The sequence below is a fragment of the Dipteris shenzhenensis genome, chromosome 2 (genome assembly GCF_047967505.1).
Source record: "Dipteris shenzhenensis isolate YYH24624 ecotype China chromosome 2, Dip_SZ_1.0, whole genome shotgun sequence".
NCBI lineage: Eukaryota > Viridiplantae > Streptophyta > Polypodiopsida > Gleicheniales > Dipteridaceae > Dipteris > Dipteris shenzhenensis.
This window is the reverse complement of record NC_141597.1, coordinates 36424135-36448013: the sequence shown is the minus strand read 5'-3', so window position 1 is coordinate 36448013 and position 23879 is coordinate 36424135. Positions and strand designations below refer to the sequence as shown.

Sequence of the window (23879 nt, the reverse complement as noted above, 5' to 3'; positions counted from 1 at the left end):
TTTGGACACTCATTCTTTGTGTGGCCCTGCTCCTCGCAATAGAAGCATCGTCCTTCTTTCTTGAGCCTCAAAGTGCGAAGGAAACGGGCTTTACCATTCTTTGCTGGAGTCAAGTTTTTCTTGGAGGCGTTGTCCGTAGACTTCGTCTCCCCAGTACCAATCGTATGCTGAAAGAACTTGCGTTTGTTCTTTCCACTCGTGTCGGAAACTGTGGTTGCTTTAGCACCGGCCATGGTATCATCATATATGCGCGCATAATTCATGGCCTCCTGCAACGTTGTGCATTTGTTGTTCTTTATCTGCAACTTATATGAATTTGGCAAACCATCCACGAAGAAACCTAACAAGGTCACTGGATCCATCTTAGTGGCCCTGGTTTGCAGATCCCAAAATCTTTGAAGATAAACTTCAAAGGTCAAGTTTAATTTTGACATATCGAGGGCTTTAAGCTTGCCAACGATATTGTAATCATCCTCCTTCTTCAGGAACTCCTTCCTGAGGACCCCTTCAAAATCTGTCCATGTATCGGGCTTAGGCTGGAGTTCCTTCCACCATAGCAATGCTTTACCTGACATGAACCCCGCTGCAAGCTGGATCTTCTTCTCATCTGGGTATGGGTGGAACTGAAAGTGTACCTGCCACTTGTGTAACCAAGTGTCAACTACCTCCTTCGTTCTAGATTTTTGATCGCCCAGAAAAGGGTCTGTAGTTATATTCGGGCCTAGCACTGAAGCCATGGCATCCACATGCGTGAGTGCCTGCACAGTGCTAGCCAGAAGGGTGAGAGTTGCTTGAATCCCCTGGAGTTGCTGTGTCCACCCCGTTTGATCTGCATTGACCTGCTTGAATTTTCCATCTAGAGCAGTCGTAAATTCACCGAAGGCCTTTTTTGTTATCAGGTCATCATAGAGACCCTGATCCTCCTCTCCCACAGGAGTGTAATCCAAATCCTGCTCTCCCATGGTGAACTCGGGATTTGCAGAATCAGACATAACTGAAATCTGATTTGAATATAAACTGAGAGAAATAACTGACTGAACCGAAGCGAAAAGGAGAATGGAGCAGAGGAAAACTGTCCCAAGAGATGCTGACGGAAAGAGATGCTGAAAAACTGGCGAACCGGAAGCCCACGAATCCCGAAATTTCGTTGAACCCGCTACTGGATGCACGTACGAAATCCTGTGGCGAACGAGCTGCTGACGTGGCTGTACGGTCTGCTGACATGGCTGTACGGCTGCTGACGCAGGCCGTACGGTCTGCTGACGGAGGCCGTACAGCAGCTGACGTGGCTGTACGGCGACCGTACAGTTTGCAGGTACCGGTGCGATGCAGGTGCAGCTGACGCAGGGCTGGCGCAGCTGTACGGTGCTGATGCAGGACTGGCACAGGCTGGCTGGCGCAGATCCCGTACGGATGGCTGGCGCAGGTGCGAACAGGCTGATGCAGGGCTGGAGCAGGCAGGCACGCAACTCGATGGCAGCTACTAGGCTCTTTGCGAGGCTATGGGTGGGCTGGTACCCTGCCCCATCTATATAGGGAGCAGGGCAGCCTAATTGGGAAGCCCTGCTTCCAAAAAAGGCCGACCTCCCCCAGCTTTGGAGGGGGTGCTTTTTTCGAAAAAAGCACCCTCCACGCAGGCTGGTCGCACCCTGCTCGCTGCTCTTTGCGCCTCTCCCTGCACCGGCCCGTACTGCCCTGGGCGTCCCATCTCCGCCTCCCTCGCAGCCCTTTTCCCTCTCTTTCCTACTTCTCTGCTCTCTCTCCTGCTTCCTACAGCCTTCTCTCACAGGCCCCTTCAGGAATCTCGAAATCGCTCCCTCCTTTCTTCTTCCTTTTCCTAACATCTGTCCACCCATGTTAACCCAGGAACCCAGCAGAAAACGCAGCAACAAATTTCGAATTTTAGGGCATACCTGGAGGAAAAATTCGTCAAAAATTCCCACATCAGAAGTTCCTACCTCAGGAGTTGGCTCTGATACCAACTGACACATCCCAGCATTCCTGAAACCCCTGATCTGCAAAACAACCACACACCACGTCAGATCTGAGCAGGCTGCTCACCACCCAACCATGACATCTACGGGATGTGATCCCGAATCAGAAGATGTCCCCTCCGAGCCACGAGCTGAGCTACTGGCACGAACTCCCAATCAGATCCAAACCAGCCTGGTGTCCCATACCACCAGGTGGTGCTGAGAAGCCCTGAATCTGCCACTGGGCCTTGGGCTACGCTAAGATGCAGGCGCGCGTCCGCGACTCAATCCAGGATCAGACTTGGCACCTGGGAACGAAACTTGCTCCCAACTGCACACTGAGAACTGAACCCCCTGGGCCCCTTTTATAGACTCGGGCCCGGAGCGCCAAAAATAGCGAAGACCTATAAATAGTTCGTACCCTTGCCACTCAACTCGAGAATCAAGCCTGCCTAGCTCTAAGCCTCCCCAGGCGAACCTGAGCTAGTTCTGTGTACCTAGTACACGTCAGATACCAATCCGTGCACATGACACCTTTGAAGATAAACCTCAAAAGTCAAGTTCAGCTCGGACATATTGAGGGCTTTGAGCTTGCCTACGATATCATAGTCGTCCTCCTTCAAAAACTCCTTCCTAAAGACCCCTTCGAAATCTATCCATGTTGCAGGCTTGGGTTGGAGTTCCTTCCACCATAATAAAGCCTTTCCTGACATGAACCCGGCTGCAAGCCGTATTTTCTTGTCATCTGGGTATGGGTGAAACTGGAAGTGTACTTGCCACTTGTGCAACCAAGTGTCAACAACCTCCTTGGTATGAGACTTCTGATCTCCGGGAAAAGGATCTGGAGTGATGTTCGGACCTAACACTGAAGCCATGGCATCCACATGCGTGAGCGCGTGAACAGTGCTAGTGAGAAGAGTGAGGGTAGTCTGAATCCCTTGGAGTTGCTGCGTCAATCCCGTTTGATTCGCATTAACTTGCTCAAACTTTCCATCAAGAGCAGTGGTGAATTCACTGAAGGCTTTCTTCGTAATCAGATCGTCGTAGAGACCCTGGTCTTCCTCCGCAGGGTAGTCCAAATCCTGGTCACCCATGGCAAACTCAGGATTTACAGAATCAGCCATGTCTGAAATCTGATCTGAAAAGAGTAGCGAACTGAGAGTAATGACTGGTGGAATCGAAACTGGAAGGAGAGTGGAGTAGAGAAAAAAACCGTCCCAAGAGGAGGTAATGAAAGAAGAGGAGCTGGCCGAGAAGAAGGGGTACAAAGCTGATGATCAGCTCGAGTAGGTGAACCCGCAAACTCCCCCTACTGGTTCTGCTGCAGGCTGTACTGTACGGAAATCTGCTGCAGCTGTAGCCGTACCTAGGTGACGAAATTTTGGGAGAGGTGTGGAGAGGTCTTCTTGCGCACACCTTGCATGAGCTGTGGCTGAGCTTGGGATCTCGCCAGGCTATAAAGGAGACGGTGCAGCTAATCTAGGAAGCTATGCTTTCTAGAAAAGCCCACCCTCCCAAACTTGGAGGGTTGATGCTTTTTTTAGCATGCACACCCTCCTAACCTTGGAGGGTCGATGCTTTTTCTCGCCCCACCCTCCCAACTTGGAGGGTGGTGCTTTTTTCGCACATCAGCCTCCCCGAACAGCTTGGCCGCACCCTGCTCCAGCCTATGGTGCACCCCCCCTGCCTGGCCGAATCACGCTCGAGCCCTAGGCGCACCCTCAGCCTCACCTACTTGCGTCACCTATCGTCTGCGCAGCTCTGACCAAAACATGGGACCCCCTAGGGTTCCTGTCAACCCTTCGTCTACCCAACAGTCCCTCTCACGCCTCTCCTCCAATCCTCTCCACTCTCTCCTAGCTACACCTCACACCCTCTCTTACCTAAACCCTTAAGCAATCTCGAATTCATCCTCACTCTCTTCTTTCTGCCTTTTCCCTAAAGTCTGACCACTTCCCATAACTGATGAACCAAACAAGAACTTGCAGCACAAATTTTGAAATTAGGGCATACCTGGAGGAACAAGTCGTCCAGAATTTTTGGAACAGAAGTTCCTACCTCAGGAGTTGGCTCTGATACGATGCCCGTGGTGAAGACAACAGAACTTTATATAAAGATGAGACTGTTATATGAGACAGCTTCTAAGGATGAATGGACGAGTGTATTGGAAGAAGAGTCCAATCCAGAAGCCTGTCTTGAAGTTCCAAAGGGGATACTGGTTGAAACGGCGGCTGAAGCATCCGAGTAATGATCTGCCGTACAGGACGATATGCATTCCTAAACCATATTTTCCAGCAGCCAAAGGGAAAGATAAAAGAGTGCCATCATCATGAATGACATGTGCCACAGAGGAAATTCCTTTTGAATTAAGAAAATGCGAGTGTTTGGGCTCCTACAAAGCCAATGGCTAAGAAAAAACCCTGGACTAGTGGATGCTCTCAGCTGTCAAAGAATTACCCTGGAAGGAATCCCGGCCATGCCAAGCCAGATGTGAGAGAATATGTTTCCAATCCAAAAACATTTGAGTAACAATGGGGCAACCTTTGACCTCACCTTCAATATTGCCCAACAGAAAATCCCCCCCCCGCCCGCCCCCCCCCCCCCACACACACACATGTTTTGGGGGGTAATACTCAATATTGCTGCGTAGGAAACCTCAAAACGAGGTAAAAACCCACCATGCCCCCCCCCCCCCCCTTCCAAAAAAAAAAGAAATAAAAAGAAAAAGAAAAAGAAAAAAAAACACAGCGAGAGAAAAGAAAATGCCCTAGTGCTATGGAGATATGAAGGTAAAAATACAACTTCCCTAGAAAGGATATAGAGAGGAGAGAAAATGGGATTTTTGTAAGTGACATAGTAGGGGCCGCATGTCAACACTAGGAGCACTGGGTACAGAGGGTCACATACCTCCGCTCCATAGCCGTGTATGCCTCCTCAATACCCCCAAAAGAGCCGGCGGGATGATGAGGAGGAGCATCATCAACTCAATATATCTAAGGATAGTCCATTCACGACTTTGCATACGGGGCTTTTGACTCCAATGTCCATGTGTCACAAGTGCACAAAATATCCCTATTCAATTACAATGCCATATGAGGGAATTGGCCCACAACACACATATTCTAACACAAGAGGCCACCTTTTCCTAGCCTTATCCACTCGTCCAGTTTGACCTAGTATAGCCATACAAGCAATACGACTCTACGGCATAAATGCCCTGTACATAAAATAATAATCCCTGCACCAAGGACCATGTGCCCAATAGCAAAATTGTCACACACAGGACTGATTTGAAAGACATATTAACAATGCAAAAAAAGACATTACAAGCATCTAGTTGAGATTCACAAGTGCTTCCCCCTCACTATTTCCATGTATTGCATGAGCCAAGTGGCTGAGGGCAGGAGTCATTCCACCTCAAGGAGGGCACAAGAAGTTTCGCTTGGGGCACCACGAAATGCATCCTTGTGGCTTTGCTTCTGTATACTGCTATCAAGGGCTGAGAGGAGATGATGCCTTGATGGACTTTGTTAGATGTCTACTTGTGTGTTGTGCCCTATGGTAAGTGAAGAGATTGCAGGCCCCTTTTATGACCCGCTACTTGCGACAACAATAGCAACAACAACCACAATAACAAAAAACTTAAGCCCCTTCCTCTCTGCTCCCCCCCGTCCCTCCCTCCCTCTTCCACTTTGTTGCCCTCCCTTCTAGATGGCTGATTTTAGGCTCTAGGGGTGGTCTACAAGGCAGTCTTTTGCCAGGCTAACCTGATGTTGAATCTGTCGTGGTCACCTTTGCTATTGTGGCTGTCATACGCCTCAGCCATATACTGTTGTGTGGGCAACCATGCTCGCGTTGCACCTACATGTCTTTTGGACGTCCTCATGGTTGTTTGTTGTTATTATAGTTGTGGTTGTGTGGTTGTTGCTCCAGCAAGGGCTGGCCCTGTCTCATGCTCCAAGGTAGCCTATCTATCTGGCTTCTGCACTTCAACATCCCATGAATTCATGAAGGGAAGTAGAGCCCTATGTCTACTTATCATACAGCCAAGATACATGAAGTCAACTGTCAGCAGATGCACCATGTTAGGGCTGCATGTGACACTCCACTGGCCAATGAGGCATAATATGCTATTATTATCCTCTTCGATTGCTTTTTACTACCTCACTTGAGGTGTCCTTTCCCTTTCTTTGCATTTTGAATGGTTACTTTAATAGATGTCTTGACCACCGTGATGGAGATTCACGCAACAATGGGAGGATTTTTTGTCTCATTTTGGTAGCATCAGGTTTCTCCAGCCCATGGTTTGATATTTTTGTCAAATAATATTATTTTGAGTTAATAGGAGGGCCTGATTAATTAAAAAAAGGAACACAGGGTAAATAGCACGAATATGTGCAAAAAGACTTGCAACTTCGAAAAAGGACTTGTTAGGTCTATTTAGTTCAAATTATATGACTGGCATATAATCTAGTCCGCTGATGTAGTTATTTTGAGCTACAACACGTGAGTGCAAACTTAAAGTTTGCTCTAGCTTTCTCATCATTCCTATTGGTCCTTTAAGCTGCAATACCCCGAGTAAAGTCCTGCTGCATCCGAGCCACTACCCGGAGGGCCGATTGTCAAATCCTCTATGTTGCAAGGCAGCGCTAGAGATAGTGCGGGATCGTCTCAAGGTCCCAACTCTCTATCCTTGCAGCAGTAGCACCTCCCATCAACATGCATCTACTCCAGCCAGGGGCCAGATGGGTAGAACCCCATGGGCAACCCTCTAGAAGAAGTAAGTAATCTTTCGTGGCCGGTGGCTAGCCCACAAGCACGACCAATATCTGCAGCTGACACCTGCTCCTCAATTCAATGTCGTTCTCTCAAAAAGGTCCAAGCGGCTGCCTCCAGCTAAAGGCAACGACCGATGTGTGTCGTATACAAGAAAAAGTGCACCACACCTCTCTCCAAGTGCCTTACTCTGTACAGCCAAACCATTCGCCCAGATCCCATTGTACCTCACGAAGGGGCCAGCCCTCCCACAACCAAAGGCACCACCATGACCCGTCCTACTCCAAAGTAACGTTACCAAACTATGTTACCAATCCATCAATATTACTATATATATATATATATATATAGGGATAAGCCAAAGAAGGTAAAAAGGAGGAGATTGTAGGGTTTGGAAGAAGAAACAAACTGAAGTAAAACATTATGAACTTGCACACCTTCTATGTGCCCAATGCCTTCGTGAATATGTCTAATAAAATAGTCCATACTGCAATGTGGACTTCACATACCTCAGTATGTGTCTAACCGCATCCAAATATCAGAGATTCCCTTGGCAGTGATCTGGGTTCTCTGGAAACAGACTGGTTGACAACTAGTTTCTCTCCCTTGATTCTCCCATGATCAGCACCACACGGATTGCTGATTTGTATGGTTCCTTTTTAAAGCATTAATAGAAAGTTCTTTTCTCTGGAAAAATGAACATAGGTTGGTAAGTCTCATTGTTTCTATGCCATGCATCGATAGGGGTCTTTGCTTTGGAAGAAATTTAGGAAGTGCAAAAGTAAACGGGCAAGACCAGTCTGTAGTTGTAGTGTGAAATAATCTAACCTAACATTAGTATTTAACCTTCCTATTTGGCATGAAAGTGCTTCTTAATGTCTGTCCATTTCTTGTTGCAGGCTGGCGATTTTGCTATAAAAGCACCTGAGAATTATACTGTTACTTGTGCGGATATCGTGAATCATCCTGTCATTTCACAGCTTGCTGCAGGTGTGTGACACTGTACCATGCATGCTTAGGGGTTCAATGCTGTTTGTTTTTGCATTTTGACCAAATGTGTGTATGGAAATCAGACTGGTTTTTTTTAATTTTATGCTTGCAGGGAGGCCAGATTTAATTGGACTTGCATTCTGGCTGATATATGAGAAATGGCTAGGAAAGAAGTCTATTTGGTACCCATATTTAAGAACTTTTCCCTCGACAACTTTGAGTCCACTAGTATGGAGCAAAGCGGAGCAAGAATTCCTGCTGAAAGGCACCTCTGTGTCAGGTGCAGAACTTTATATAACCTGTCTGTCTGTGCTCTCACAAATATGGTTTTGATATACTTTCATGATGTCAGAATGTACTAGTATTTGTGGTTATAAAGCCTGGGCATGTCATGATGCCTACTTATTCAATTTTTTATTTGAGCCATCTACATATCCTTTTCCTAATGTTCTCATCTGGGTTCAAGCTGGTGTTTAGCTAGTTGCAAATATCAAATGGAGAACATATGTAACCAATGCTACGGTTGATTGTCCTTCACCAAGCGAGTATCATTCCCTTGAAGTGGGATATGGGACTGGTGTCATCTTGCCACCAGCAGACTAGATCGTGTGATCTGGAATAGAAAGGCTGAGTCTTATTACATCTCAAAGAAGGACAATTTAATCTGATACCAACTGACGCATGAACAAATTGCTTTGATACCACTTCACATAGAATTGAACCTGCAAATTCAAGCAGGTGCGAGCTAGGGGCACCAACTCCCTTTAGTAAGAAAACCTATCAGAATCTTGAGTATGAGATGAACTTCATCCCGTAGGCTGTATGGAAGCTTACAATACATTAATTCCAGCAAGCATGCTGATTTCCACCCCCTAGAGTCCCCACAACACATAGTTGCATGCACTATGATCCACAGGTCAACCGACAACTACTTGCTTGTTTGGGTCAACAGTCAACCACCTCATTGGTTTTCAGTCAACAGTCAACCACCTTATTGGTTTGGGTCATTCCGAGTTGTAAAGTAAGAAAAGGTAGACTTAATCGGTATTAACGCTGGAGATAAGGATCGTCACATTGATTCCCCAGGCTTCTTAGTGGAGACCGCATTTAGGCATTCGTGAAGAGTGTATAGAGCTAAGTGAAAGCTCCTCCTTCCATTTCATTGCAATTGTGAACACAGTCTGCAGACTTGTACAGTTTTTCCCCATGTAGACTGTAGTTTGGTTTTCCAGAAGTTGGCAAATTTTTGTAACATACATGTATGATAAAGGTCAAAACAAACCTCACCAGTCTCATCCTTAGCCTTAAGGGCCTGCGCATCAGTATCGTTCTCGATGACAGCTTCCTTTGCTCCTCCTCTTGGACCTGCAATGGGCCAAAGTTTCTCGAATGTGATTGCCTTCGTATCTCATCATGCTCCAATAGAGAAGTCCGATTTGTTGACTTAGAGCAATGTGCTTCTAGGAATAAAGTCTATCTTATGCCCAATCTCCCTAGGAGGTGGTAGCTCTATTGGGAGTTCACTAGGCATGATATCCATATATTGCATGAGCCCTCAAATACATCAAGGCTGAAGTCCATGCTTACATCTTCCCATGGTTGCTGTGGCACGGGTAAGGGCCAATATAGCCCTGCATTGGACTTTTTCCTTTGCCTTCATGGCATTGAGTGCATCTCTCAACAAACTTAGTGATTGGGGCAGTCGTTTTGGACAAAAATACTTGCTTTGAAGAAGGTTCAAGTGTCTCTTCTAGACCACCCCCCATTTCACTCGAGTGATGTTCTTGAATGATCCCCTCTCGCATTGACCCTTTTGAAATGCATAACTACTTCCCCTTGAGTGAGAACCCATCCTAAACCAAGGACTCTTGGTAAGGTTCTATATCCACCATGCTTGGGTTCATACAACCCTTGCAGGCTTCTCCAAATCCTCATCAAGGGCATATGGGCTTCGCTCTCTAGTGGTGAGAAAGAAAGAAAGAAAGAAAGTCTATTAAAGTCTTCGGAAGACCAATGGGTGTATGAGACTGTGAAAAACTTGATACAATGAGATGTGGTAGTGGAGCTACTAAACGAGCATCCACACCTATGCAGAATGCATAAAAATGCAAAATGGCAATACTAAGTCCTAAGTACAACATAGTCATATACTGACTATATATATATATCAATCTTAGCATCATCGTCGGCATCATCATAACCATCATCATCATCATCATCGTCAGCAACAGGGCATCAGGATGTATGAGGCTGTGGAAGTGGAGGCATGAGGTCAGCAATAGAATGCTGTCGCCCCCTCAAGGGTGCAATCCTAGTACGTCTCGTGGTTATAGCTTTGCGTCTAACCAAGGCCACTGTGACCCCCGTTGGTCGGGCTCTGACGCTAAACAAGGAGGGGATGTCCTCAAGTGTGACCTGTGAGTCAACCCTGTGTCTAAGCTGTCGGGTCACAGGCTTCGAGTCACGGTCATGTTGAGGTCTCGCCTCGAGGGGGTCTATGTGATCTGGCTGAAAGAACTCTGTGATAGAGCTCTGAGAGGTATTAGTCGAGGGAGAAGGCTGCTCTTGTCTCCGTGCTTGGAGTATCCTATCGTGGTGTTTGAGCATCTCATGAATGAAACCAGCTAAGCATCGTTGGTGTGGGTAGGAGAGGACAGGGGCCAACATCCCATAACTATCTCTGAAGAGGCAATAGAAACGCCCTCGGATCTCATAGTAAACAGGGCACCTGAAGATGAAGTGCTCCTCTGTCTCAACCTCTTTGTCACACAGTCTGCATATGCGCCTCTCCCTGGGTAACTGCTCTGCTCGGCCGCTCTCGATACGAAGTCTTTGTGAAGAGACTTGGAACTGCCCAAGGGAGATCCTCAGCGAGTGATCAATGAAACCCTCTGCTGTGATATGTAGGAAGTGATCTCTGTAGAAGCTCAGCTTCACTGGAAGATCACTCGGGCCCAACGAAGTCCGGAATGTGTGTAGCTGTAGTAGATCCTCACCGATAACCCGGTTGATCTCGTGTGATAGGAGGGGAGAGAAAGGAGCATCCATGCTGTATTGGAAAGGAGGTAGTCTGTCCATGTGGAGCCCTAGTCTTGCAAACCATCTCTCTGTGCGTGCTTACCAATACCTCTGATCTCCCTTTGCTGCAAGTGCCATAGAAGAGGACAGTGCTAGCCATGGTATCCTGCTACGCCCGGATGTGTAATCCCCATACTCCCTGACTCGGTACAGATATGTAATGACCTGAAATGCAGCATCTAGCTGCAATGGGGGTGACCGAAACTCCGCCCGAATGATCTGGTGAGGGACATATGGCTTACCGCGGATCATCCGTGATAACATGAGAACCTGTAGCCGCTCCACCCTGGCCCACTCTGTATCCGACAAATTTGGCCCCTAGCATGGGCTGCCATACATCCCTACAGGGCGGACCAAGGAGTCAAAAAGCAACCCTTTGGTCCGTGGATCCTGAAAATGAGAGCGGAAGCACTGTCTCTCTAGTCTAGCCAATGAAGCATATCCTCTGCTCAGGCGCGCCTGCCGCGTGGGTCTCATGGTGAAGGTGGGTCCGAAAAAGACGACCCCCAGAGAAGTGTATGATGAAACTACCTCAACAGGGGACTCATCAAATGTGAAATGCTCATCGCACATGACGACTCGAGATGTATTGAAGATCATAACCTTGGTTTTACCCAAGTTGACCTTCAAATCATGAGACTCACAAAAGGACTGTAGTGCATCAAGGTGTCTCTGGAGCCCCTTTGCTGAGGAAGACAAGAGAGCCATGTCATTTGCATAAAGTAATATCCGGATCAGCGTGCCCGCGAGAGAGCAGCCTACCCCACCCTGTGCCTGCTTCATTGTCTCGAGCTCGTCGATGTAGAGGCCAAATAAGGTAGGTGATAATGGGCATCCTTGTTTGACCCTGATAGTGCTCATGATCTCGTCTGTCCATCCAGATCCTGTCCGGACTCTGCCTGAAACTCGCTTATAAAGTGCCATGACAGCCCAAATGATCTCCTAGTCGTATCCCAGATCCTGTATGTGTCGTATGAGGCGGGCTCTTGGAACGGTGTCAAATGCCTTGAAGAAGTCCACAAAGCAACTATAAACCCTCTGCTTCCGTGCCCTCATCTCCTCGATGATACATCTAAGCGCGAGAATGTGGTCCATGGTCCCATGATCGTGCCTGAAACCGGCCTGTCCCGCTGCTCTGAGTCCTCGACACTCCGCAAATCTGCTGACCTCAGAATCAAGTACTGATGCATAAACCTTGGACATGACATGTCCAATCATGATGGTCCTGTAGTTCTCCGGGTTCAAGGGATCCCCTGCCTTGTGGATGGGTGAGATAGTGTTGATGGTCCAGGTGCGTGGAAACCCCAAGCAAACGGCTTCATTAAATAGCTTGGCTAAGATCGGGGCTAGGAGGTTAATCCCATATGCAATGAACTCAGTGCATAGTCTCTCATGATCCTTCGCTCGGCCATTATGAAGTTTCATTACAGCATCCTTTACCCCCCCCCCCCCCCATCGGTCCTAGTGAAGAGGGTGCAGGATGTGGGGCATGGCATATGTGATAGGTTAGGGGCTGGCTGATTTGGGATATCATAGAGCGTGCGTGCATAATCAGACCACACCTGAGTGTCAGTGAGTGGTGGGGGGGACCGTTGCTCTAGAAATCTCTGCCAGAAATCCTTAGAGTTGTTACTGAACAGAATGTTCAGTAGCTCCTCCTCGTTCCGACGCACGAAGTCAAGTTTCTTCCTGCGTACCAGATGGTGGTACTCGCGTAGTGTCTCTGGTGTGTCCGGAAGGCTGTTTTTTGTTTCGAATCTGAGCTGACGGTGTAAAGCCTTACACTCATCATTGTACTAGCTATTACAGGGTACGGTCCCAGGAGGTGGTGGAGCGGGTGGTGTGGGGAAAGGCGTGAAGAGCGGCCTTGTGTAGTGAGCGAGTGACTAGGGCAGCACGGTCTTCTAGTAAGGGTATAAAGTCAATGTATGCGAGAAGTATGTACAGACGGCCAGAGTAAGTAGGTGAGTGATCACGATCAAAGCGTATATCATGGTAAGTGGAGTAAGAGCTCAGCGGGGTAGAAAGTGCTGTGCGGTGGGGGGTAGAAATGCTAAAGAAAAGATAGGTATGGTCAGCCCCTAGAGGGAGAGGTGCTACGGTAAAGTCAGTGATGCGAGATGTGAAGGCAGGGGATCCCATGATGTAGTCCACAACATTGAAGCCTCCCCCATGTGGAAAGCAAGTGAAGCCACCTGATGCGGGCCCTTTGTCAAGACCATTATAAATAATGAGATCATGCATCCTGCCGAGGTCTAGTAGGGCTTGCCCATAGGATGTGAGCGGTCCTCGTTTGTCAGCCGAAACTCGTAGCATACCTACCTCCTCAAGGTCAATATCTAGCAGTAGAGTGGAATCATCCCTGAAGTCGAGGAGTGGTGCCTGATGAGCGTCTGTTCTTGCGTTGAAGTCCCCAACTAAGAGGACTTCCCCGCAGCTAGAGAAGTCACCGATGGACTGATACAGAGCAGCAAATGGGGATGTCTCATCCTCCCCTCGAATATCTCTGGCAAAGCGGGAGGTCTCGGGGGGGAAGTAGCAAACTACGATAAACAAATCTCGGCTATCCATGTGTTCCAGAGAAACCTGGAGTGTGGATCTCTCTGCTCCACTGAGATGGTCTCCAAAAGTGTGGATCTGTAAAGGACTGCGACTCCTCCTGATCCTCAAACCCCTCTTGTATCCCTCATCTTATCTTTTTAGGTAGACTCCAATATATACTCGCTGACTGCTGGTAGTGGGTGCTCTGGACTCTGATGTGTCTCTGTGTAAAAGACTATGTCGTGACCTGTATAGGATTCCGAGAAGTTTCCTGGCTCTGAGCATAAGGTACCATTACAGTTCCAGATGGTACAGGATAGGGTCTTGGATGTGTGGGTATCATAGACCCCGCCTCCTATGCGGGAGGAGAGGTGGGTGCCGGACGGGGGCCTGTAAGGAGTCGTCCATCTTGTACTATTATCCACTTTTCCTTTTTGCGGGCCCAATCCCGCTGCTGCAGCAGGAAATGCCTCTCCTCAACCTGTAGTGGAGTGAGGTGCTCGTCCATGGAGATCGCTGGCTGATCTCGTAAGATTGACCTACGACGCAAAGTCGAAAGCCGTGCCTGGGCGTCATGGAACCGGATGATAAGTCTCGGTTGGGGTCCCTCCCAACCCTCCATGCTCTCTCAATCTTGTGCTCAGTCGCCCCTAGGGTAGTGGTCACGAAGGCTTGCGCATTTGCCATCGGGATAGCCTCAGTGGGGGGAATCCCACGTACTCTGATGTTGAGAGCCTTGCTGGCTCTGTTCTGCTGCTCCAGGAGGGTAGCCGAAATGGTTACCCTTGTAGGTTCCCGTTTGGTTACGTCGACCCATCTGGACGTCTCCTCGATGGCGACTCTCGTCAACGATTTATTTGTTAGAAATATTTATACAATGATGTAATAAGGGGCTAGGGGCATTTGTTACCTTTATTAAGGTTAATTACCCCTAAACCTTAGTTAGAGGTTGAGTTTGTGGGTAAGTTAGTTACCACACATCTTTTAACCCAAGTTAGGATTCATCCTAGGGTTTCATCTCTATGACTACCCTAGCTTTGTAGTTCATTGTTTTTGCTGCAATTTCATTCCAACCTGCTTCAGCTCCATTCTCTCGCGTTCTCTCACTTCCATTTCCAACACTTGGTATCAGAGCAAGTTCCCCTTCGCTCTCACACCTCTCCCCGCACCTCCCACGCCCTCTAGCTTCGATTCGGTCACGAAAAACTTTACTTTTCTTGCGAAGAACTTGGCCAAAACAGTTCGTTTTTGCTGGCAACCACCTCCTCTTGCTTGGGCGCTAGTTCTTGAGAAGTTCTAGCGCTGCTTTGGACCTGGGTGACCAGTTTTTGGAGGTTTTTGTACTGATTTCGAGTTGGTTTGGACCAGCCACTGCCTCCTACTGCAAGTTCAAGGCTGGGTGCCTCTTTTTGAGCACTTTAGGAGCTTCTTTTGGGCTGGGCGACCTCATTTTGGACCCATTTTTGACAAAAACGGCTGAGGCTGACAGATGTACAGTCCGTGATAGGGCGAGTTATTTCAGCTTGATGGCTATGAGAAAAGAGCATATTCAGCTTTTGTGGCTTCTATCTCTGCCATGCAAGATGCAGAGTTATGGCATGCCTGGTTTGGGCATGTAAATTATGGCAGCCTTATGTTATTGTAGAAGCTTAATTTGGTTGATGCCTTGCCTCGTTTGGTGACTCCTCCAAACAAAAGATGTGAGGGCTGTATTTTGGGTAAAATACATCGTTTTTCCTTTCCCAAGGATGGTGCAGTCCGGGCTATACGAAAATTACAGCTTGTTCATATTGATGTTTGTGGACCCATGCGCACTCCGTCTCTTGGAGGTCATCTTTATTATGTTACATTCATAGATGACTTCACATGTTTTACTTGGGTCTTTGCTCTTAAGCAGAAGTCTGAAGTTTGCAATGTGGTCAAACACTTTGTTGCCTTGGTTGAAAATCAATCTAAATGCCGCTTGTAGACCCTCCGTTCAGATTGAGGGTGGGAATATATGTCTAAGGTATTGCAACAATTTTTTGCTGACAAGGGTATTACACATTAGTTTACGGTGAGGTTACTCCTTAACAGAATGGAAAGGGTGAAATTGATGCATGCTAAAAGCAAAGGGTTGCTACACAAATTTTGGATGGAAGCCATCATGTGCTCAAATCATATTTTAAACAGGTGTCCCATGAAGGTTCTTAAGGTCATGACACCTTATCAAGCATGGTTTGTCGTAAGCCTGATGTGGGCTATTTCCGTACATTTGGTAGCATATGCAAGCGTGCCTCAAGAGTTGCGTGGGAAACTTGATGACAAGGTAGAGAAGTGCATCTTTATTGGTTACAGAAGTGAAAGCAAGGCGTATAGACTTCATAATCCCGTGACCAAGAAGGTCATCACTAGTCGGGATGCTATCTTTGCTGAAAATGCATATCTGCCCTTTGCTGGTTTGATGCCAATGGACAATTAGAATATGCAGCAAGATACTCTAGTGGGTGATGCCTCAGTTCAGCTTCTGGCTGAGCCTGTTTCTGAGGAAGAGATTGATGATGCCGTAGCACGTGAAAGTACAACAATGTAGGAAGCACAATTAGTACCTCGTTGGCTGTTCCGCACTGTTGAGGACAGCAAACTTTCAGCACCACTTCCTAGCTGTACACAGAGTGGCACTAGAGACACTAAGGATGCCCATTTCTGTGAGTCTGCTTGGGTCAACAACATAATTGAGGCAGAGGAGCGTGATAGTTTTGATGACGCACGAGACAATGGGCATTGGATGCATGCAATGCAAGCGGAGATTGACTCCATTAAGAAAGACCACGCTTGGGAGTTGGTGGACTTGCCTGCCGGCAAGAAGGCAATTGGCACGAAGTGGGTGTATAAGCTCAAAAGAAAATCAGATGGGTCCATAGACAAGTACAAAGGTCGCCTTGTAGCAAAGGGCTATGCACAACAGAAAGGCATAGATTATGATGAAACCTTTTCTCCCACTTCTCGTGTGACCACTATTAGGCGTGTGGTTGCATTGCCGCATTTCATGGATGGAAGATCCATCCGTTGGAAATTAAAACTGCATTCTTGAATGGTGACCTTCAGGAGGAGGTCTATGTTTCTCAGCCCATTGGATTTGTGGAACCTGGCAAGGAAGACAAAGTATGCAAGTTGAGAAAGGCCTTGTATGGTTTGAAGCAAGCTCCACGAGCTTGGTATGCACAGATATGTCATGACAAGAGAAATGATTATTTAGTTAATTAATAGTCATTAGAACCTTATTATCGTTAGGCGCCAATTTTATGGTGCGGTTATATGTTTGTATTTATGATCGATCAAGCGATGTAAATAGTACCGCCAAAACTATGTAACATTGGCCAATGATTAGTAATAAAGATGTGCACACATGTGTCTAGGTCCTAGGGACAATAGGAAAGGGAAAGGGTGCATTAGAGTGCATTGAATGGTAGGTGCATGGGTCATAGGATAAGGGTAAGTGTAAATGGAAAGATGGAACTTGAGTGATCTCAAGGGACATTAATGAAAGGGTATCACCCTTTCATTGTGAATCTCACGTAGCATTCTCTCTACCACATTGCATTCATCCGCCATCTCTCTCTCACCTTGCATGTAGGTCGAAATAGAAACAAGTACTCTCACGATGGCGCTCTTCCCCATTGGAGGGCCAACTGGCATTCAAATTCTGCATTCATTGCACACATATGCATTCTCGAAAATTCTGGTTTTTTTCACATTTGGTATCAGAGCGGCGACGGTCCACGAGCAGGATAAGAAGAGGGCGAGAGAGCAACGTGCAGAATCGTGGTGGAAGCACTAGTGTGGGGAAGGCACGGCTTGTGACAGCCGTGGACGATGGAAGAGGACGGCGAGAGAAGGCACGAAAGTCGCAGGGAAAAGCGCAGCTAGGGAACGTGAGAGAACGAAATCTGACGATGGAACCTCGACGGCACACATGTTTAGCGGGTAGTGCAGCAAACTGTCCGGGCTGCAAAATCTTCGTCCCGACCAACCTTGACTTCTTGAGGTGCTGAAAACAAGGGATTTTTCTGAAAATCCCTCCCCTCCCCCCACACACACACCACACCACCCCCTCCGCCTGTGAATGTACCCTTAAAATCCTTAAACCATGAGGAAAAGAGACACCCCGTTCTCCCCAACAGAAAGTTGGATCGGAACAAGATTTCAAGGGGGTTATCCACCCATCAAGTACCCCCTATAACGGTATCTAGAGCTCCAAACGGAGCGTGCCAGTTTAGAGCAGAAATACAAGAAGAAAAGCTTAAAAGAGAAGGAAGAGGAGGTCATTTTAAGTGTCTTCTCAACACAAATGAAGCGGGAATTTTGCTGTAAAATAAACCCCTTTTTTGAAATTACAGCAAGTCGTTTTCTCTCTTGTATTACTAAAAGGAAAGAATGGAAGGGAAAGAATGATATAACAATGAACTTATTCCTTTTCCTCCATTACCTCGAGGAGAGAGAGAAAGAACACCTTAACCCCCTCCTAAAGAGCATGGATTAGGTGAGAGTTACACACATCTTGAGTATGATAACCCACAAATAGATTTACAGCAGTCTCTCCTTCAAGAACCTTTTGATAGGGAGTTCTCCTTTCATTATAAAAGAAGAAATGAGACCAGCCAAGGTGATGAGTTTACGCCTTCAACTCAAAACCCAGCACACATGGATTATAATCCAAGTGCAAGAGGAAGAGAGGAGACTCCTGTTGATAAGCTGATTTTTCAGCTTAGCAATATGATTGAGCAGTGCATTATGACAAGATTAGGGACTAAGAGGACTTTAAACTTTGGGGATGAAGAGTTGAGTACCCCTTCTAAGAGGTCCAAATTCCAACCGCGAGAGAGAATTTATTTCCCCAAATATGATGGGGCAAGGGAGGCTGACAAAATACTCAATTGGATTCGCCATTTTGAGCTATACTTTGCTCATCAAGACAAGACTGAGCAAGAGAAGCTTGCTCCTACCACATTGCATCTGCAGAAGGATGCTCTAATGTGGTGGTCTTTGTCACAAACAGGAAAAGAGCCTATTCATGAATGGGCTAAGTTCGTGGAGCAATTGAAAGCCACTTTCATGCCACCGAGGCATGAAGAGAACCTAATCTTTCGTTGGGAGAGGTTTAGGTAGTTCGATAATGAGAGTAATATTTTACAGCCAGATTTTGGAAACTCTCTCTAGAGTTACCCGAAAAGAGCGAGGAAGATAGGAGAAAGAAGTATTTAGCAGCCTTAAGCCCAAAAGTAAGGTACGAGATTGAAATGTTTAACCTGACCACGCTTAAGGACCTCACCAAGCTGGCTGAAATAGCCGTGAGGAAATTGAATCCTCGTAAATCCTTCAATAAAGAGGGTGGGTCATCATCTAAGACCAACAGTATACCCACTTTTAGGAAACCAAACCGGTTTAAGAATAATAAAGGGAAGGGTAAAGCTCTTGTAAGGAATGTGAACAGCCAATCACGTCCTGGATGGGTGCCATTTCCTTCTACGACGGACGAAGAGAAGAGGAAGTTGATTAAGGAAGGAAAATGTTTCGGGTGTAAGAAACATAAGCGAGGGCATGTATGGCATAAGTGTCCCGTTCTCTTGGCTAAGATTGGCAAGACGAATTCAGTAAAAGGGAAAGCCAAGGCATCCAAGCAGGAGGGTGAGGCTTCTACCTTGTCACCCTCGAAATCTACCATGACTATTGAGCGATGCTGTCCATTTAGCCAATACCTTTGGGTCTCATGATCTTTTTAAGGTGTATGGATTCGTGAATGGACAGAGAATAGTGGTTCTCCTAGACGATGGATGTAATTATGACTTAGTGAGTGATAGATTGGTAAAATCACTCCATCTTAAACCAGAACCTATAAAAAACATGTCGCTCTTAGGAGCTTTTAGGGGACACAATGAAGAAGACACATCCATAGTACGGAATATTTATTTTCGTAAACAAAAATATAGAGATGGAAGGGATTTTCTAGTAGCTCCTTTACAAGACGTTGACATGATTCTAGGTAAACCATGGCGGTATGATTTTAACCGTGCTATTCATCCTCATACTCATCATTGTTGCTTTGTACATAAGGATGAAAACATAAGGGTCGTAGGGGATCGAGACGTGTATACAATTCCATTGATTACTCCTACCCAAGCGAAAAGATTGGTAAAAAGAGGGGTAGATTGTAATCTTGTGTATGTACGAGATTCACAAGATCTTCGTATCTCAAAAGAAGTTCGGAAGAGAAATGAGTTCCTTATTAGAGCTTATGAGGATCGATTTTCAAGAGATGACTCAGTCGAATTTCCTATGGAGAGAGAAGATGATCATGCCATAGACTTAGAGCCAAAAGCTTCTCTTCCATGTAGAGTCCCATACAGGATGAACAGGATAGAAATGGAGGAGGTAGAAAAACAAATTGAAGATCTATTGTAAAAAGGCCTGATTCGACCAAGCAGTTCTCCATTTGGAGCACCTGTATTATTGGTCAAGAAGAAGGATGGATCATATCGTATGTGTATAGATTACCGTGCTTTGAATAAACTTATGATTAAGAACCGGTATCCGATTCCAAGAGTGGATGATTTATTGGATATGCTTAAAGGTGCTAAAGTTTTTAGCAAATTGGATTTGAAATCTGGTTATCATTAACTTCGTATGAAAGCTGGGGATGAACATAAGACTGCTTTTCGCACTCTCAGAGGACATTATGAGTTTTTGGTCATGCCTTTTGGCCTAACTAATGCTCCAGCCACTTTTAGTAGGCTGATGAGAAGGGTTTTGTGACCCTACTTGGGAAAATTTGTCATAGTCTTCTTTTACGACATTTTAGTTTTCAACCAAAATGAGGAAGAGCATAAGGATCACCTTGCTAAGGTGATGGAGCTCCTAAGGAAGGATAGATTGTTCCTAAATACCAAGTAGAGTGAGTTCTTCAAGACAGAAATAGAGTATTTGGGACACATTGTCTCTGCTGAGGGAATTCGGGTTGACCCTAAAAAGGTCAAGGCCATAGTTGAATGATCAATATCCAAAAATATACATGAGCTGAGATCCTTCCTAGGGATGTGTAGTTATTAACGCAGATTCATTAAGAATTTTGCACGTCTTGCTTCTCCACTAACAGATTTGTTGAAGAAGCATTCCTTTTATGAGTGGGGAGAGGTTCACCAAGTAGCTTTTGAGGAGCTTAAGAGAACATTGGTCACTGCACAGTGTCAACACTTGCAAACATGGACAAAGAGATCTTTGTTGTATGTATGGATGCGAGTGGTACCTCGATTGGGGCAGTGGGCATCCCATTGCTTATGAGAGTAGAAAACTTCAAGGGGCTGAATTTAAATATATCACGTATGAGAAGGAGTTACTAGCAGTCATTCATGCTTTAAAGTTATGGAAGCATTATTTATATGGTTCTGCTTTCAAGATTAAGACTATAGTCACAAGAAACGTTTCATCTGTTTCGTCGTTTCGCTGTTTCGACAGGTTTTGTTTCGTTTCGTTTTGTGTTGTCAGACGAAACGGATAGGTTTCGAATTGATACTTAATATATACCCTTATAGGTACAAAAAGATATGTTATATTTAAGTTAGAGTGAACAAAGAGAAATATAAAGTCAAGATACTAAAAGGAAATTCAAAACATAAACACCTTGGATTCTAGAAAAAACGGGGCAAAAACGTTTATTTTGATTTGGGCGAAACAAAGGTTTCGTTGAGAGCGTTTCGTCTGTTTCGCGTTTCGAGGTTTCGAAGAGGACGAAACGGGTTTTCATGTGACTATGATTGAGACTGACCATCAAAGTATCAAGCAGTTGTTTTCTCAACCCATTGTTTCTTCAAGGCAAATCAAATGGGCTGAATATATTCAATCCTTTGGGCAACCAAATATTGAATATCAGCCAGGAAAGTAGACGGCCCCAAGTTAATCACATTTCTGTGATTAAGGAGAAATCATTAGGAGCAATGGTTGAAGCTTATCCTTTAGATGAGGACTTCGCGCACATTTATGGGAAGATTCAGTGTAATGAGGTCGGGGGTTTAGAGGCTTATTCCATCGTGGATGGATACTTATTTTTGGGACGTGCCATATGTGTACCCAAAACATTTCGGTATCTAGTCATGAGTGAGTTACATGCGAGTCCATATTTTGGACATAGAGGCATTAGAGGGACCATTGATAATATTGAGAGGTACTTCCATTGGCCTAAACTTCGCAAAGAAGTTTCGACCTTTGTTCAACAATGTGACGTATGTTAGCGCATTAAATTTGACACAAGTAAGACTGCTGGTCTTTTGCAGTCTTTGCCTATCCCCTCGGAAAGGTGGGAACACATTACAATGGATTTTGTGTCAGGTTTCCCCAAGGTACGTCAGCGCATTAAATCTGACACAAGTAAGATTGCTGGTCTTTTGCAGCCTTTGCCTATTCCCTCGGAAAGGTGGGAACACATTACAATGGATTTTGTGTCAGGTTTTCCCAAGGTTGGTCAGTTTGAGCAGATTTTCACTGTTATAGATGTTAGAGTTATTGTTATAATTTAGCAGTGACCAATGTAATGTAATAAGTAGGTTAGGGGCACTTTTCCCTCATTTTAGAGGTTTTTCCCCCTAACCACAGTTAGTTCACTAACTACAGTTAGTGACGGATAAGGTTTTGTCACTTAGACAAAACCTATCCCACTCTTCAGTTGTATCACACTCTTCTATTGCAACTATTGCTTTTAGCTCTCACTCTCCTACTCTCTTGCTCTCTTGCTCACACACTCTGCTCTCTCTCCCTTTCCTACTCACATTTGGTATCAGAGCAGAAAGACCTTGCTCCCTGCTCCTTGCCTGCAAGCTCTCCCTGCTCAAAGCTCCCTGCCCGTCCGTACCTGCTTGTAGCTTTCGTCCGTACAGCCCATCGTCCGTACAGTCCTTCGTACAATCTGTACGGACTCAGCTCTTGCACCGTCGTACTCAGCTCCTGCGCCGTACCAGCTCCTGCATCGTACAGCTCTTGCCGTCAGGTCCGTACAAGCTCATGGAGCTCAAGCACTCTTACATCTACGTCAGGCCGTTGCCGTACTGTCGTACAGTTCCGTCATACAATCGTACAACGTACCGTCGTACATTTGCCGTACTTGGCTCGTACAGCCGCCGTACAGATCTGTGTTGACTGTTCCGTACAGCAACCGTACACCTGTACAACAAGATCCGTACAAAGAGCTGTACACACTCCGTACATCCATATAGAAATCCGTACATGAATTTGTACAGTCCATACATTGTACGGACTTCGTACTGACAGTTTCGTACTGTCAGTTCCGTACAATCTGAAGAGGCCGTACTTTCTGCAGATTTTTTTTTTGTAGGTGGACTCTACCGTACTTTCTGCAGATTTTTTTTTTGTAGGTGGACTCTGGAAGGTGTTTCGTGATAGGCATTTGCGCCGAGAGCCATTGTTTGGCTAAGATCTTGCAAGAATTTGGGGCATTCCGTATTTGGGGACAGACTTTGCATTTGTTGCAAAGAATTGCAAAATTTTGGGGCTTTTGCAATCACACTGCAATTTTGCTGTGAAATTTGGGGCTTTTGCAGGCAGAGTGCAATTTGTGCAACATTTGGGGTTTTTAAACCATTTGCCCCTTTCTGGTTGCAATTTCAAGCCACAAATTGGGGCTTTTGTGTTTTTGGGAGAGATTGGATGCTTTGGTAGATTTCTGACAGAGACATTACAGAGATTTGAGTTGCTTTTTCAGCCAGTGTTTGGCTGTTTTTTTTTTTTTTGGGAATTGTGCACTCCATTCCCAGGAAGGGAATTCAGATTTGCATTTGCTGTATTTTCTTTCTCAGACATGGCCCAGTAAAATCAGAATGATTTCCAGTTCAGTGGTCTCTCACAAGAGGATAAGCTGGATGGTACCAACTACTCCCTCTGGAGTTTTATGGTACGCAACATTCTGATTTCCCGTAATTTGTGGGACTATGTAAATGGGGATGAGATCCGGCCAGCAAATGTGGCACCTGATACCCCTCCCCAGCAAGGAGGAGGTAGAGGTCGTGCACAGGGTACAGCTGCAGGACAAGTTATTGGTGCAGCTATACCTACCACTCTAGAGCAAAAGAGAGAGGATTCACGTGATGCTTTAGCTTTGTCGTGTATTTCTCTTTTAGTGAAAAGATTCATCATTTCGCATATCTGGTCATGTAAGACCTCAAAGGCAGCATGAGATATTTTGGAGAGCATGTATGCAGCTCGGAATGATGCCAGGGTGTCTTTTTTGAAAAGAGAATTGTCTCATACACATATGGAAGAGGGTGACTCCATGTCAGTGCACCTCACAAAGCTACAGGATTTACGAGAGCAATTGCTGAATATTGATGAGATCATTCCTGATTCAGAGATGATTACCACTACTCTGAATTCTCTTCCTGAGTCTTATCTCAGCTTTCATACCTCGCTGTCATTGAAGGGGGGTACAAATCCTCTCAATTTTCACGAGTTGATAGGAGCAGACCAGGAAAAACATGG

At 45.9% G+C, this 23879-nt stretch overlaps 1 protein-coding gene across 1 annotated transcript in view; it reads left to right on the top strand.

Moving 5' to 3' along the window:
• Window positions 1-23879, top strand: part of LOC147904698 (fructose-bisphosphate aldolase-lysine N-methyltransferase, chloroplastic-like) — a 136213-nt gene that overhangs the window by 24039 nt on the left and 88295 nt on the right. The window contains exons 3-4 of the mRNA XM_087395221.1: window positions 7649-7739; window positions 7852-8019. Of these exons, the coding sequence (XP_087251347.1) occupies window positions 7649-7739; window positions 7852-8019 (259 nt within the window). The remainder of the gene's footprint in view (window positions 1-7648; window positions 7740-7851; window positions 8020-23879) is intronic.